Source organism: Myodes glareolus, chromosome 6 (genome assembly GCF_982192425.1).
Source record: "Myodes glareolus chromosome 6, mMyoGla1.1, whole genome shotgun sequence".
NCBI classification, from domain to species: domain Eukaryota; kingdom Metazoa; phylum Chordata; class Mammalia; order Rodentia; family Cricetidae; genus Myodes; species Myodes glareolus.
The window spans coordinates 66,395,979-66,413,305 of NC_142031.1; the positions used below are offsets into that span (position 1 = coordinate 66,395,979).

General features: G+C 40.0%; 1 protein-coding gene across 1 annotated transcript in view; it reads left to right on the forward strand.

The window, feature by feature from the left end:
• The first annotated feature begins 596 nt into the window (after window positions 1–596).
• The window catches only part of Tdrd15 (tudor domain containing 15), a 29,102-nt gene continuing 12,371 nt past the window's right edge, over window positions 597–17,327 (forward strand). Inside the window, exon 1 of the mRNA XM_048439664.3 lies at window positions 597–6,792. Coding sequence (XP_048295621.3) covers window positions 597–6,792 — 6,196 coding nt within the window. The remainder of the gene's footprint in view (window positions 6,793–17,327) is intronic.

Consider the following 17,327-nt stretch of genomic DNA (forward strand, 5'->3'; position numbering starts at 1 on the left):
TTTTCTTCTTTCATTCCCTTGAATTGTTGGTTATTAGAAGCCCCAAAGGAAGGTGGGTTTTTTCCCCAGGAGGAAAATGAAGTCACTAGTGAACCTGATTTATCTTTTCCATTATACCACATCTGTTATCTAGTATAAGTTTGCTAAGTTTTCTGGGAAATAAGGATTATCTCTGTGTATTCCAATAATTATCTACACTCTTTTGTCTTGTTATCTTCAAGAGATTTTCTGATATGCAAAGGTGAGTATTTACCTCAGCAACATCTTATGCCAACAATATTTTGCCTAGTACATACATTTTTTGGCCAAGATGTTTGATTATGATTTTAAAAAGTGAGGACTGGGTAGATGGCTCAGTGAATAAGGGCACATGCCTGATGGTAAGACTTTGATGTCTAGAGCCTACACGGTAGAAGGAGAGACTAACTCCCACGGGTTGTCCTCTGAGATCCTTTCACACACTGTGTATGTCTCACCTCCCCCAAAATGAATGTAAAAATATATACTTTCTATTATCTACCAAATGTATAAGACTATTTTGTATAGTATTGATAGCCATCTATCTACTAATTTGTACTTATTTGTTTTTTTAGAAAATGAATTCTACATCTTTATTACCAACATTTTTAGATGTGGACCTGACAGTTTTACATATTGAGTGTCTTCCCAAGGATATTCTTGTGAAATTTCAAGGCAAAACCAATAGTGAGTGTCAGTTTGACTATCACATATTGCAGCGGGAAATACAGTTTATCCCCAAAGTGAAGAACGATGTGAGAGTCGATGAGTTCTGTCTGGTGGAGGAAAAGGTGACTGGAGAGTGGCAGAGGGGCAGAGTGGTGGGGAAGACGAACGAAGTCTATACAGTGCAGCTCATTGATCGGGGAGAAGAGCTGAGAGTCGATGGGACGCGGGTAGCCTCTGCTTGCGACAAGGTATTTGAACTCCCTCCCAGAGTCATATTTGGTATTTTTGCCAACATACTCCCCGTTGGAGAGAAATGGTCTCCCAAGGCTTTGAATTATTTCAAGTCACTAGTAGGAATACAACTCAAAGTCAATATACAAACAGTTTTGCCTCTTCAAATGATTCTTCTTGAGGCGCCCAAAGTTATATCTGAGGTTCTTGAATTGCAATTAGGAAGATTCATTGATAGGGATACGTTTCGTCTTATTGTGGAGATACTACAGGAACTCCCCAAGACAATGCCAGACCTCCCACACCAAGAAAGACCCGAGTCACCATTAAGTAGTATCAGTACTTCACTTGATGTTCAATGTCTCCTAGATAATTTCCAGCCATCTTTACCGGTGGGAAGTTTGGACAGCGTCAAAGTGTCATCAGCATTGAGTCCTGGGAAATTTTATTGCCAGTTACTTAAGTGGATTCCAGAGCTAGAAGACTTGACAGAGTGTATGAATTTGCATTACAACACAATAAGTCAAGAAAACAGCCCCACTTGCGATAATTTTGGACTCCTGTGTGTTGCTAAAGGGACAAATGGACAGTGGCAAAGAGGAATTCTCCAGCAGCTCTTACCCAACAATCAAGTGAAAATTTGGTTCATGGATTACGGCAGCAGTGAGTCTGTACCCTCCATTCACGTGAAGAAACTGAAACAGGATTTTATTTTTGCGCCGTTGTTTGCATTTCCATGTTCTCTGACATATTTACATTGTCCCGACCCAGAAGAAAGAAAAGGACAACTGACGACATTTAGGCAAGCCCTGTTAGGGCACATAGTATATGCCCACATCGACAGGTTCAGTGAGGAGGAACATTTGTATTATGTGACTTTACACTCTCAAGAATCTGCAGTTAATACTAAGTATCTTCTGGGGACTCTGGGCACACAAATACTTTGCCCTGCGTTTGAGTCAAACATTTCCAATGCCTTGAGTGAGGCAGACACTTCTGATACAGGCAGCTTTGCGATTGCTGGTTTCATTGGGAATGTTGAACAGTCTGTGGGTGGACTAAATGAGAAAGAAGACTTCAAAGCAGATGTTCCTATTAAAGCGGTAAGACTGGAGATAGAATCTACCCACATAGCATTTGTAGTGAGTGTACTGAGCCCATCAGATTTCTGGGTACGCATTAGTGAGCATCAGAAGAAATTTGAGGACATAATGAAAGCTATAAATGAATTTTATGTTGCATTTGAGGATGATGAACTAATCCTAAGAAATCCTGAACCTGGACTGTTCTGTTGTGCCAGATATAGCAAGGACAGATGTTTCTACCGAGCCATCATCATTGGAATGAATGATTATTGGATTAATGTTTACCTCTTGGATTATGGAAGTACTGACTCCATACCATTTTTTGACACAAAAACTTTGCTTCCAGAATTTTGTAGTTTGCCTCCCTTAGCCATTCATTGTTCACTTGCACAGGTATCTCCTGTCACAGATTTATGGCTACAGGCAGCAACAGATTATTTCAAAAAAATCGTTCTGAACAAAGCAATTTTGCTTCAAGTTCGAGCAAAGAAAGGTGACAAGTACATGGTGAATATTCAGAATATTGAAGCCCCTGAAAATACGGATGTTGTCTCCCTGATGCTCCAAGCTGGATATGCAGAGTCTGCAGAGGTCGCATCAGAAGATTTCCCCAAATCTGTCAGAGACTTTTCAGTGTTGAAGTTAAAATCTAAAGATACACTTCATGATAAAAATGTTGCGGCCTCTGCCCGTCTTGAAAGACCTAAGCCTGAAAAATATCATTCTGATAAGCTGAAAGAAAATCTCTCATCTGTACACAGGTTCCTGGATCTAAACAGTTCTTTCAACTTGTGTTCTGAACCAATCTCACCACAGCCTTATAAGGCATATGTGTTCAAGCCAGGAAAACTTCTCGAAGTCAACTGTTCTTATTGCCATGGTCCAGGTGACTTTTCATGCCAGCTTCTGTGTAAGTTAGGAGATTTGAAATTACTAATGGAACAAATTCAAGATTATTACAGCGTTCATCCAGAACCATATCAGACTGGGAAGATAGCCTGTGTGGCTAAGCATTCCAGAGATGGGAAGTGGTACAGAGCTGCCATTTTGACTCAAGCATCAGATCAAGAAGTTGAACTAATATTTGTTGACTATGGAAATCAAGAAAGAGTTTTCATTAAAGATCTTTGTGCCATCAACCCACATTTTCTTGCTTTAGAAGCCCAAGCTTTCAGATGCTGCCTCAACTATTTAGTTGATCCCACTACTTGTAATCTATTAGAGTGGACAGCAGAAGCATCCAGAGACTTTGGAAATTTCATTGCTTCATGTGGGGGGTTATTTACTTGTATCGTGTATGCCTTAGTTCTTATACACCCTAGATGCTTATGTAACTTAGTGGATTTACAATCGTCACTTACAAGTACAAATGAATATTTCCTTCGTTGTGGCTCCACCCACTGCAGTGTCTTATCAAGGCCACTCCCACTTTCAGTCAGTCTTTACAGTTACTATTATTCTTCCTTTGATCTAAAGATTGGAAGTGAAGAAGATGTGTATATATCTTATGTGTATAGTCCCAAAAAGTTCTATTGCCAGCTTTGTAGAAACAGTAAAAATTTAGAGATGTTGGAGACAAGAATCACAGAGATGATTAGCCTTAAAATGTGTTCCACATATGACTGGAACAGAATGAGATTGTGTATCTCTAAATACATAGAGGATGGGCTCTCATACAGAGCCCTGGTGAAGACAACAGAGTCGTCATCTGGCCCTTGTGTTTATTTTGTGGACTATGGGAATGAGCAATTTGTAGAAGAAAATATGCTGTGTGCCATTTCTGATCAATTTCCAGAGCTGCTATTTACACCGATGCAAGCAATTCAGTGTTTTCTGTCAGATCTTAGAGATATAGATATTCCACGAGAAATCAATAGATGGTTTGAAGACAGTTTCTTAGGGAAGCCCTTAAAAGCAGTAATACTGTCCAGGGAATCAGATGGGCAACTTGGTATAGACTTATATGATGGGTATCAACATATAAATCAAACGATAAAATTGCTACTTAATGTTTATGGAGAAAACCACTCTAAGCAAGCATGGTGTGTGGAAAAGAATCAGAGGTTAAATCAGGCATTCACTGCTCCTTTGAAAGAAAGCACAGAAAGCAACTGTTGCCACAATGCAATAAATAAAACTAGCCTAGCAACACATTCTGCAAACAAAACAGATCAATTGATGCATCCCCAATGTGTATATGCCAGGGATTTGAAACCATCAATTTGTTATGAAGTTGAACCCATACCAAAAAGCAAAGTGAAGAGGCCCTGTAAGTACAGACTTAAAAATAAAAATGGAAAATTCGCTCGTGGGTCTGCACACATTCCTGAAGGAAGTGGCATGGGCCCCAAATCACAAAAGACAGTATCAAAATTATTTACCAAAGACTTAAATCAAGTAGCTTCCCAAAGACCGTGCATCCTTCATAGACCCCCGGTCACAAAGATTCTTCAACCCCACATTGACTTGAGTACCCAGGTTAAAGAGTCTGCACCCACTAGCCACCATCCGGCCAATTTTCACATTCCACTTGCTGGGAATGAAAATGAAGTCATAGGACTCACTAGTGTTCTAAATGAAAGAACAAACAACCAGAAAAAGCAGACCTCCCTGAACACTCTGGCGAGGTGTCATAGAGAATACTCTAGTGACCATACTGTGTCTAGAGACATCACAAAGGGAGTATTGCTGCCAGGATCCTTTGAAGTGGAAGTTCTTGATCATGGTAATACTGCCATAGTAAATGGATCTAAAGTTTATTCAGTTAACAGGGAACTCTTAACTATCCCCAGGCTGGGAATGTATTCTTTTCTTTGTAGGATAAGATGGAATGGGCCCACTGAAATGTGTAAAGGCAAAATTGCAGATTATTTTTCCTTGGGAGTAATTAACAGAATAATTGCTTGTGAATTTTTGAAGACACACGATGAGAAGTGGGAACTCAGTATAACTTGTGGCGATAAATGTGTCATCAAGAAGTTGCTGAGGTGGCCACCCTGTTCTAAGCTACAGGAATTTGCATGGCATACGCCCCAGGCCATCTCTCACAAAGTTAGTATCTGTGATAAGAGCCACTCAAAGGCAGGAAGCATACATCTGTATGATGGTTCTGTGATCTTCACACCACTCCCCCAACACCCGGTAGAAATTCCTTCTGAACTGGTAAGATACGGGCAGCTTGAAAAAGCCAAAATGATTTATGCTTCAAAGACTGGGGGATTTCATGTGACGTTACTGAAAACATCAGATTTAGCACGATTAATCCCTAAAGAAGATAATTCCTTTTTTTTATCAATGGATATTATTAAAGGGGGGTTAGAGTTCTTGTCAATATCTAAGAGAGATTTAAAGTGGTACCAACCCAAAACAAAAGAGCAGTGGGCGCCTGAGAAAGTATTTGTCTTTTTAATAAATCATGGACAGCATGAAGTAGTGCCTGTAAATAATACCAAGGTACTTAGTAGAGAGATCAGAAATATTCCTAGACAAGGCATGTCTCATGAGTGGATTTGGTTTACACATTCTAAGAATATGATCCTTGAGTTCATTGTGTGCTTATTTGCCCATTTGGAAATGAGCATTACTTCTCGGAAATATTTAGACGATGCCTGGAAAGTGGAAATGTTGGTAGATGGCATGTTGTTTTGTGGGTATTTAAATGTAACTACGTCTCTGGTGGAAGAAAACAAACTGCGATCCTCAGGTACTGTTTTCAATCTGGAGTCCCAGACTCCTCCGTCACCTTGGGTAATCCGGCCATTTGTTTGGGCACCATTCCAAAATGGCAGGCGGTATCGCGGTATCAGCAGTGCTGTGGATGACCCCTCAGACTTCTGTGTGCAGCTAGAGGATTTCTCTGATACAATGCAATACCTCTTTACCTTGCATTCCGACTTATCAGAGCCCTTGCAAGCTTTGCCTCTAGAGCACATGATTCCTGGTTCTAATTGCCTGTTCAAAAGTGAGTTGGAGGGTCAGTGGAGCAGAGCAGAATTTTCTCAAGTGTCGGATCAATCTTTACATCTTGTTTTGATTGACTATGGACTTTCTGTTCATATACCATACTCAGAAGCAATAAATCTTAAATCTGTACCCGAGAAAATTATGAGTTTGCCAAGGCTGAGCTATCCATGTAGCCTGCATGATGTCTTACCTGCTACACGGAAGTTGTGGAATAATGAAGCCAGACAGTTGTTTCAAGGTTTCCTATGCAAATCAGGCTTAGTTTTTCAGTTTAGGGCATATGGTCCTGCAGCAGTATCAGAAGTGGATGTCATTCACAAGAACTACAGTGGAGCAGATGTCTTGGTGGTGTCTGGTCTTGCCGTGCATCCTAAGGATTTAGCTGGTTCCAATGGAATTACTGCTACTGGATCTAGACTACAGAGCCATTCCATATGTCCACTGCTGGGCAAACACTGGAACAAAAAAGAAAATATTAATTATAGCACCAGAAAACAAAAGCTGCAGAAGAAGAAACCTTTGAAGAAGAGAAATGTTTCTAGGTGTCTCTTAAAGAAAAGCCATGTTAGGGAAAAATTGCATTCTGAAAATTTGAAACGGAGAAGAAAATTCATCATTGAGAAATGGAAGCTCCCAAGTACGGTTCTGTTTGAGATATGCATAGCATCTTTGTCTGGGGGACGACCTGACCATTTGGAGAACAACACGGACTGCTTTGGAAATGGTTTTGAAAACCTGCCGGCTGCTGGAGTCCAGGAAAAGAGTTTTACAGCGGACTCAAACGTAGCCAGTGCGGATGAAAAGATTACAGTAGAACACTTGAAAAGTAAGTGGCAGTTTTCATGGGAGTTTCTGGTTTTGATTCTTTGTTTTTAGTGGATTTTTGTCCAGAATGGGGATAATCATATTACAGGGAAAAAATTTTATTGGGTAATCTGCATAGACTTAGGCATGGTGTGTTTTGGCTACAATCTCAGAACTTAACAGGCAGAGGCAAGAGGATCACCTAAGGCTAGTCTCAGCTACATTGCGAGTTTCAGGCCAGCTAGAGCGGCATAGAAAAACCTTGCACAAACAACCAAATGGACACGATAATTTGGGCTATAAAACGTTGTTTTGCCATCTTTATCATTTCTGAATGGTGAATTTATTAGCTTTCCATAAAAAGTAGCTATTTTGACCACCACAGGCCTGTACACATGCATGACATTTTAAAAATGCCATGAAGAGTTTCATAAAACTCCTGAGGCTATTGGAGTTCAGACTGACAAATCTTCCTATGGTTAAGTGAGCTCTTAGCCCCGCTTTGAAGAATCCATTTTCTACCATGCGTATCATTTTGTAACAGAAAAATTAAATATCTAGGTGTATTTGAGTGTATTTCTAGCATATTGCTAAATCAGTTAAAATTTATTGAACAAACTTGCTGGAGTGTAGTTTATCTTAAGCTATTTAGATGTAAAACATACTCTAAAGTAGTATTATGATCTCACTATTTTATGTACTATTGTCTCTTTTTCTTATTTGCATTATATTAATTTTCTCTGGATTATTTACTGTGGGTTTCATAGGCAATGATGTCTCTTCTTGATGAATGCTTGTTCTGACTTTAAAACAGTGCTTTTCCCATATCCCCAGTTAACTTGCCTCATCTCAGATCACACTCCTCCAGTGAGGACGATATCTGTTTTTGCTCAGGCACTGTTGCAACAGATTTTATTCGAATTCACAACCAGAACTCTCACAGTTGATGAGTGCTATAAAACTGGCTTCTTTTTCCTTTAACTTTTAAATCTTGTGTGACTGTAGCAGGTGCATGCAGTTGTGGCAGCGGTGGGTGGTTTGTCACGTTCCAGGCACTGTGTTCAGAGCTATGTGTGTTCTCTCACTGGGTACTCACAGCCACAATGTGGTAGAAGGGTGCCTGAACTGTACCCGTGTGTCTGAATGCAAGTCACTGTATCCATTTCTGTTGATTTTTAAAGCAAGACTGGGGTCTATTTGAAAGTATTTTAAAATAGATTTAAACATGGGTGTCAAGAGAGAAATAGGGTGCTGGGATGGGGGTGCTTAAAAAAAAGCCCAGTTGGAGCAGGCCAGCCTGGTCTACAGGGCGAGTGGCAGGACGCAGCCGCCGTTCCTTCTACAAATGGCGCCCAGTGTGGTAATGAACTCCACGTAAAACCTGAGAGGCCTTAAAAAAAGGGAAAGTGAGCTTAACACAGCTTTTTGCTGTTTGCTAGGACTTGCCGTAGAGAGATTTCCTGTTTCAGCTATAGCGGCAGAAAAAAAGCGAGTCGTTTTAAAACGAGGCTTCCTGGGCCCTCCTGCCGCCAGTGCAGACTCCCGCTATGGAGCATTTCTGGGCCTGGACGTTTCTGTGCCCACTTGGGGTCGGGAACAAAGTAACTGAGACCATGCCCATGGCTTGGCTCTTCCTGCCTGAGTAGTGGGACCAGGTCTACTAGAACGTGGCGGTTTTGAAATACCAGTTTCTGGGCTGTGCCGCCATCGCGATCTCTGTCTGGCTCCTGTGGGAGACAGAGCTTTTGATGCATCATTTGGAGTAAAGTGCTATGATTTGTTTGATGACAACTAGACTCACTGTGTGCCTAAGAGGGGGTCATTGCATGCTGTGGCTCAGAGACACAAGCGCCTCCACCATTCTAGCAGTGCAATGTGCAAGACTCAGAGGCATGAGCGGCTCCGCCATGTTGGACTGGGCGGGGCAAGCCGACCGTACCTGTTTTTGACCTAGGAATGTCACAGCTTTAGATTCTTAAGAGCCTTAGTGATTTAAAACTGCAAAACAAAAAATGCTCCGAGGTAGTAAAAAATTACAGATTTACAATAGGACAGATTCAGACATAAAAGACCTCTAAATGGGTCACAGTGTTGGATGACTGTATGTAGACTTGGGAGAGAGAAGAAAAAGAATATAGAGAATAAAGTTAATGCCTTAAAAAAGGGTAAAGTCTTTAAAGAGACAGAGTATAGATAGTTATAGATTAAAAGAAATAAAGAAAAATAAGCCACGTAAAAATGGAAAATTCACAGAGAGCCTAGATTCTGTACATTGTGTTTTCTTTAAAATTTTTGACTGTGAAAGAGCTAAATACAGAGAGACATTTCATTGTGTGGGCTGCTAAGCTGATCCCACATACATGTTCTAAAGGTATCTTGACTTCAGGATTTGGGTCTAAGAATATGATGCTTTGGAAAGGAGGTTCTTCTTTTGTTTTCACAGAGGATGAGACCCTGTGGATTGCTTCTATCCCAATATGGTATAATAGGCCACACCCTCCTAAAAGGTTGCTGTGAACACCTTCAGAAAATTACTTCACTCATCTGCCGACTGAGATGAATCTAGCACACAGGTTATACCATGAAAGACCTGAATAACAGCACCCCCATTCAGCACGAAGCAGTTTGGAGAGAAATAACTGTGCCCATATTCCCAAATATTGCTTATAAATGTTCTTTTACATTTAAGGGGGATATGATATAGATATGAATAATTTGCATTGGTATGGATTTTAAGGTCAATTTTGTTATATGTATATGTATTTCTACTCTTGATTAAGGTATTATGATTGTGTAGTTCATTTAAAAATATGTATAATTAGAAAATATAGGTTGTTAATGGATAATCATCAATAATAGTTAAGCTTGTAGTCATGTTAGTTAGATTTTCTAGACATATAGAGATATATTTCAGTTAGATAGGCATTCTTCATATCTTTCAAAGACAACAGTCCAGGCAAGAGAAGTTTCTTGCCCAAACGGCTATCAAACTCCATTGTCATGAAAAGCCCTAAGTTATTAAAACTGGACATAAAGAAACCGCAGAGAGGACTGCTTAACTTGCCTAAAGGTGAGATGGTCTTTCGGGGTTCCTGATTCATAAAAGAGTCTGCAAGACATTCTGCAGGACACAGCAGATAGTGACTAAACTGCCTTTAAAAGTTCCTGCTTCGTGGAAATGTCTGCTGGATACTATGGGCCTGTAGGCTGAAGATGGATGCCCCAACGGTACAAAAGAACTTGGGTGACTGTCCAGGCAGTGAGATGTCTCTGTCATTTCTAGAGTTTTGGAAGTTGCTTACTTTTTGTTTACTTAGGTAGTATTATATGCTTCTGGAGTCTTTGATGGAGTTGAAGAATGGTTAGTTATAGTTATAGTTTTCCTTAGTTATGATAAAAGTTAAAATAGATATAAGTATTGTAACTGTAATTCTTGCTTGTTAACTGTTATATGTAATTTTACTAAGTTAAAGTTAAAGCCTTTCTTTTTTGTTTAAACAGAAAAAGGGGACATGATGGAGGAGGGTCATCTGTCTATGTGTTACTTTCATTGGTTAATAAAGAAACTGCCTTGGCCCTTTGGTAGGACAGAAAATTAGGTAGGCGGAGTAAACAGAAAAGAATGCTGGGAGGAAGAAGGCAGTGAGGCAGTCACCATGACTCTTCTCTCCGAGACGGATGCAGGTTAGGATCTTTCCTGGTAAGCCACCACCTTGTGGTGCTACACAGATTACTAAATATGGGTTAAAGCAAGATGTGAGAGTTAGCCAATAAGAGGCTACAGATAATGAGCCAGGCAGTTTCTTTATTAATCAATGAAAATAACACATAGACAGATGACCCTCCTCCATCAGTGGTGGCACATACCTGTTGTCCCAGCACTTCGGAGGCAGAGGCAAGGAGATAGTTGTAAGTTTGAGGCCATCTTGATCTACATGGTGAGTTCCTGGCCAGCCAATGATATGTGATGAGACCATAGCTCAAAGAAAAAACAAAAAGAATATGACAAAACATAGCAGAATACATACACCCAGGTAGGGTGGGCATGGGCTTCTCAAGACATAATAACATTAACTATCATGCATATAACTCTAGTAACTGCTGAAGATGCATGGCTGTGCTGGCTACTTTAATGTCATCTTAGCACAGCTAAAGCCTTAAGAGAAGAGGGGACCTCCATTGAGAAAATGACTTCTTAAGCTTCAGCTATAGGCAAGGCAAGGCTGTAGGGCATTCTCTTAATTGTTGAATGAATTGGGAGGGACCAACCTATTGTAGGTGGTTCCACCCCTGGGCTGATGGTCCTGGGTTCTTTAAAAAAGCAGCCTGAGCAAGTGATGATAAGCAAGCCAGTAAGCAGCACCCTTCCATGGCCTCTGCATCAACTTCTTACTCCAGGTTCCCACCCTGTTTGAGTTCCTGTCCTGACTTCCTGATGTGATGAGCAGTGATGTGGAAGTGTAAGTCAAAGAAACCCTTTCCTCCCCAGGTTGCTTTGGTCATGGTGTTTCACTGCAGCAATAGTGACCTTAACTGGGACAAAAGCTGGTACCAGGACAGTGGGGTATTGCTGTGACAGATCTGACTATGCATGTTGTTTGGGGGAGGATTATGGAGGGATTTTGGAACTTTAGGCAAGAAAAACCATAGAGCATTCAAAGCTTGGTGAGCTGTGGGAACTTGGAAGAAGAGAATGCTGAGAGAAATGCAGATGATGGAGGCCTGGCTTGCGAAGTTTCAGACGGAGCTTGACAGACTCTACTGGGGCCATTTGCTATTTTAAATTAAGAGTCTGGTTCTGGTTGGCTGGGGCCGAAGAAGCAGCTGTGATCCACAAGATACCAGTACCACTACAGTCAAACTTTTGTTTTGCTAGGCGACTCAGTGCTAGTCAGCTAGAGCTAGGAAATTAGTTGTGACTAAGAAGAGCCTCGAATTATTGAGGTAAAATCTGGGAAGTAAAATCAGGGTCAGTTAATGGCTAATCAATCCCACACCAGTTATGTTTTAAAGGGGTATTTATTTCGGGGGAGGGAAACTTACATACACCATAAACTGTCAGGAAGGGAGCCTAGTCACTGGAGCAGGAGCTGGGATCAGGAGTCGGAACCAAGAGGCCGAGCCGAGGCTTGCCGCTCTTCTTTTTAAAGAGAAATATACCACGCCCCAGTGGGGGGCTGGTATTTCAGCGGCTATTGGCTGACGGAGCAGAAGGCGCTCCCGCAGCACTGTGGGCTCATGCTTCAACGACTATTGGCTGAAGCAGCGGAAGGTACTCCCACAGCACCTCCCCTCTTTTTTTTAAGTAAGAGAGTTCTAAGCCTACTACAAAATTATATACAGTAAGTACAAACCTACAAAATTATATAAAATAAGTACAAATATCCTATTCTAACTAGCTAAAGTCTTGTATAATAAATAACTTGGCCAAGTCATGAGAGGAAAGTAGCTACATTTATCTAGTCTTCAACCCCATAGAAGATTCGAGAAGGGAAATAATGTTACCTGAGTAATTAGGAAGTGCAATCAAAGAACTTCCAAAACATGCAACAAATCACAGAGACAACTGGCTACCTGGGCAATCACCAAAGACCTGTTTGCAGCATTGAAGCAACCAACTTTGACTAAGGCCCAGAATAACTGACAGATTATTTTTAACAGGCAAGAGATTTTTCAAAACCATCTTACCCTGTCTTGGCAAGATTTAACAGTTCTGTTTATCCATTTCCGGATTTTATCCATTTCCGGATTTTAACAGGCAAGAGATTTTTCAAAACCGTCTTACCCTGTCTTGGTAAGATTTGACAGTTTTGCTTATCCATTTCCGGATACCGTGTATTTGTCAGTAGTTGAGGTATGGGCAGTTCCTTGCCCAGAGGCTAGTTTTGTCAAGAAGACAAGCTCCAAATGGAGTGTCTTTGGTGCTCAACAATCTCTTGGGAATAGTTTGGGGTTGCCAGAAGTGATTGTGTCTCACTACGCAGAACTCTAAGATTAAATTAAATGCCATTTTCTACAGCTCTTCGAAGAGGTTGAAGACTATTTATATATAATCTCTATGTATCTAAAGAACCTGATTAGTCTAACCAAAAAACTGACAGACATAGATGACTATTGATCTACAATTCTTAACATGTATCTAACTTAAAGACTAAGAGAATAAACAACTGTGCAATAAATGAGGACAATGACCTCCAAATGTAAACAGTAAATATCGATATATAAACAATATATGAGTATCTTAATCATAGGTAGAAATGTACACTGCAATATGGTATACATATATCAATACAATATATATCAATACATAAAAAATGTTTTAAACAGGTTGAAGCATGCATACGTACAATATTCAATATAATTTAACTTTGTATCCATATACAAAAATCTATGCCGATGTAATTATCTATAAACAATAACTCACAAATACCATTATTATCTATCCAATTATCCTCTTTTTTCCCCCCAAAAGATCCCTGAGCTTATAAAATTCCTTTCCCAACTCTCAACCGTATACTAATTATAATCAATCCCTAAATATTGTTCCTAAACCTGAGGACAAACTTTGCTGAGAGAGGGGACATCGTCCTCTAGAATTACTTCCAGCTGTCATGGGGGTGAGGTTCTTTCTGGAGGATCCTGTGAAAGTAAAATGATGGTTAAATTTCAAGATCAATGTCTTTTAAAATTGCAAACAGTCTCTGAGTATTTTGTGGAGGTCTGGCCAGAATGTTGTACAAGACGTGCACCATTTCAGCTAACCAAGTTGGAATCATCTGTGCAGCTGATACCCGGAACAGGACTTGTAGTAGCACTATCAGTATCATGATGTCATATCAACCAAGTGGAATTGTTGTTATGGTGGTCCCATCTTCTTCCTGGAAACTTCAAATGTCAGTGCAGAAAAAACTCATTGTTCATTGTGGAAAACTTAAACATTAATTATATAGACATATACAAACATATATCCAATGAAAGGTATGATAGACATATTCAATGAAAAGTATGATAGATATGAAGAAAAACGAAGATGTTTTCTAAACACATATTTCTTTCTGTCTCATATCATGGCTCTTGACATAAGACAGAAACTTCAGAAACTCTGGGTTTTTCTCCTAACAACAGGCTTGGAATTAGAGAGGGACTGAGCAAAGAGTCCAACTCCAAAACCAGCTCTATAAATTCAGAAATATGATTTAGTATAATGATGGAGGAGGGTTATCTGTCTATTGTGTTATTTTCATTGGTCAATAAAGAGACTGCCTTGGCCCTTTGATAGGACAGAAAATTAGGTAGGCGGAGTAAACAGAACAGAATGCTGGGAAGAGGGCAATGAGGCAGACACCATGGAGCCAGCCACTAGGTCAGACATGCTGAATCTTTCCCGGTAAGCCACACCTCGTGGTGCTATACAGATTATTAGAAATGGGTTAATCAAGATGTGAGAGTTAGTCAGTAACTAACTCTCTAGAGATAATGGGCTAGGCAGTATTTAAATGAATACAACTTATGTGTTATTATTTCTGGGGCTAAGCTAGCCGTGCGGGAGCTGGGCAGGATGAAAAGCAGGCCTGCCCGCAACTCATTACTACAGTATATTCTAGAGCTTCATACTCACAGAACCTATTCAGCTTTCTTGATAATCCATATTGGGTAGTTGGACCAATCTGTCAGTATTTTTCCATCTGTCAGTATTCAAACATCCAGGGTCCTTTGAATTTTTCAAAGACGAGTGTTTTCCTGTGGAGACAAGAACAAAACCCTCCCCCCATTCTATGTTTTTCTTACCACCTGTATGGTCATCATCATTGTAGATGCTGTCATTTCTCCTTTCCAAGAGGTTTCTTCTCTTCAAATCTAACCTTTATTGATTTTGATGGTATCCACAATTTTTCTTCTCCTGTGGAAACAAGAGCAAAACCTCTTCCCCAACGTAGCACATCTCCTGGCTTCCATTGAGAGGTCAGCAGACTTTTCCATTATCCAATGTCTTTCTGCCGCTGTTGTTCCCTTCTCATTAGCGTTAAGAAAATTCAAGGTTAATAAGGCATTATGTAATCTATTTCTGGGGGCCTTTTCCACCCCTTTCTGTTTATTTAACATATCCTTTATAGTTCGATTTGATCTTTCTATGACTGCTTGACCTGTAGGATTGTATGGTATACCTGTAACATGCTTAATATTATAATAAGCAAAAAATCGTTTCATTTTCCTAGAGACATAAGCTGGACCATTATCTCTTTTTATTTGTGCAGGTATACCCATAATGGCCATAACTTCTAATAAATGTGTGATTACTGAGTCAGCTTTTTCTGAGCTTAAAGCAGTTGCCCACTGAAAGCCTGAATAAGTGTCAATGGTGTGATGTACATATTTTAATTTTCCAAATTCTGCAAAGTGGAAGACATCCATCTGCCAGATTTCATTCCTTTGAGTACCCTTCGGGTTAGTCCCTGCAGATAGTGGTGTTTGGTTATATAAAGAGCAAGTAGGGCATCTCTTTACAATCTCCTTAGCTTGTTGCCATGTAATGGAAAACTCTTTCTTTAAACCTTTCTGCTATTGACGTGATGTTTTTTATGAAATTCTGAGGCCTGCAACACGCTTCCAATCAATAATTGATCAATTTCTGCATTACCTTGTGCTAGAGGACCTGGCAGACCCGTATGGGACCGGATGTGTGTTATGTACATCGGGCAAAGCCTATTCCTGATTATGTCTTGTACATGGATAAACAATGAAGTCAACTCTGTATCATCTGGTATAAATTCAGCAGTTTCAATATGCAAGATAACTCTTTCTGCATATTGTGAATCTGTAACAATATTAAGAGGTTCTTTAAAATCCCTTAGCACCATAAGAATGGCGTATAATTTTGCCTTCTGGACAGAAGTATAAGGGCTTTGTTTCACCTTACTCAATTCATCTGATTTGTAACCAGCCTTCCCCGATTTATTAGCATCAGTATAAAATGTACGGGCTCCAGTTATTGGAGCATCACGTACAATTCGAGGAAGACTCCAAGAAGTTCTCTTTATAAGGTTAAGTCTACCGCTTTTTGGATAGTTGCTATTAATTTCTCCCAAAAAATTAGTACAAACCCTTTGCCATGGTTCATTGTCTTCCCATAACTTTTTTATTTCATCAGTAGTGAAAGGCACTATAATTTCTGCTGGGTCTATACCTGCTAGTTGACGAAGTCTCAGTTTACCTTTTATAATTAATTCAGAGACCTTTTCTACATAAGTTTTCAATTTTTTACTTGGTTTGTGTGGTAAAAGGATCCATTCTAAAATAGTATCTTCCCTCTGCATTAAAATACAAACAAACAGGCCCCTTCATGTTACAGAATGGCACCCACGTGGATAACTGAATCCACAGAAAGCCTGGGAATGCTTGGAAAAGATTAGATTAAAGCATTTCAGTTTTCAGCCGTAGCAGGAAAAAAGCTGCGCTGTTTTAAAATGCCGGCTTTCTGGGCCGTCAGACCAGGGAAAACTCTGACTCTTTCAAGCTGGCTGTCCTGACTATGAAAACAATGTTGCAGTTTGCTTCCTGGCAAGGACCTTGAAACGCCATAGAAGCTTTTGAGTGTTGTCTTCTCCATATTCCTTAGCAAATTAAAGACCCACATGGTCAGAAAGAGATATACAGTAAAGAGAGATTCAAAAAAAAAAAAAACCTCTAAATGGTTTAAAGTCCTTAAAATAAAAAAGAAAGAAAGAGAGTAGTTGGGTGTGGTGGTACACACCTTTAATCCCAAGGCTTGGGAGGCAGAGGCAGACAGACCTGTGTAAATTCAAGGTGTGGTGGCAGACACCTTTAATCCCAGCACTGGGGAGGCAGAGACAGACGGATCTCTGGGAGTCCAAGGATAGCCTGGTTTACAGGGGAAATTCCAGGACAAAGATATGCAGAGAACCTGTCTCAAAAAGCCAAAAGTTAAAAGTAAAAATAAAATAGAGGTTAAAATAAAGCCACGTAAAGATGGAAAATACACAGAGAATCTTGATACTGTATGCTATTATGCTATCTTTGAATTGTTTAAATGCTGAGGAAGGAACAACAGCTGCTAAAAGATATTTGCGTATAAATGTTGCAGAACTAATTCAAGGTAAGTATTTTGAAAATACCTTGGCTTCAAAATTGAAGTCAAAAAGTATGTTACTTTGGAGAAGAGATTTTGTTTTTGTTTCCACAGAAAATGAGAGGCTCTGGATTTATTCAGAGTTAAGAAAAATCACCTTTGATCAAGGAAGGCCACCTGAAATCTCCAGTAGGAACAGATGGCCCAGATATCTGAGTTCTTCATCCAGAACAGGTTCAAGACTGCTGCCTGAGATGATCAAGACTCAACAGGATACTTCAGTCAGGACTTGATCATAACTCTAAATTTTCTTTAGGTCTCATAAGATTATCAGCTCCCCCAGCCAGCTGGAAGTAGCCTGAAATACTACGCCCACATTCCCAAAAAATGGGCTATGGATATTTTCCTCTGTTTTTTTAATAAAGAGGGGGAAGTGGTGTGGGAGAATTGTTTGTATTCTGTCAATCATG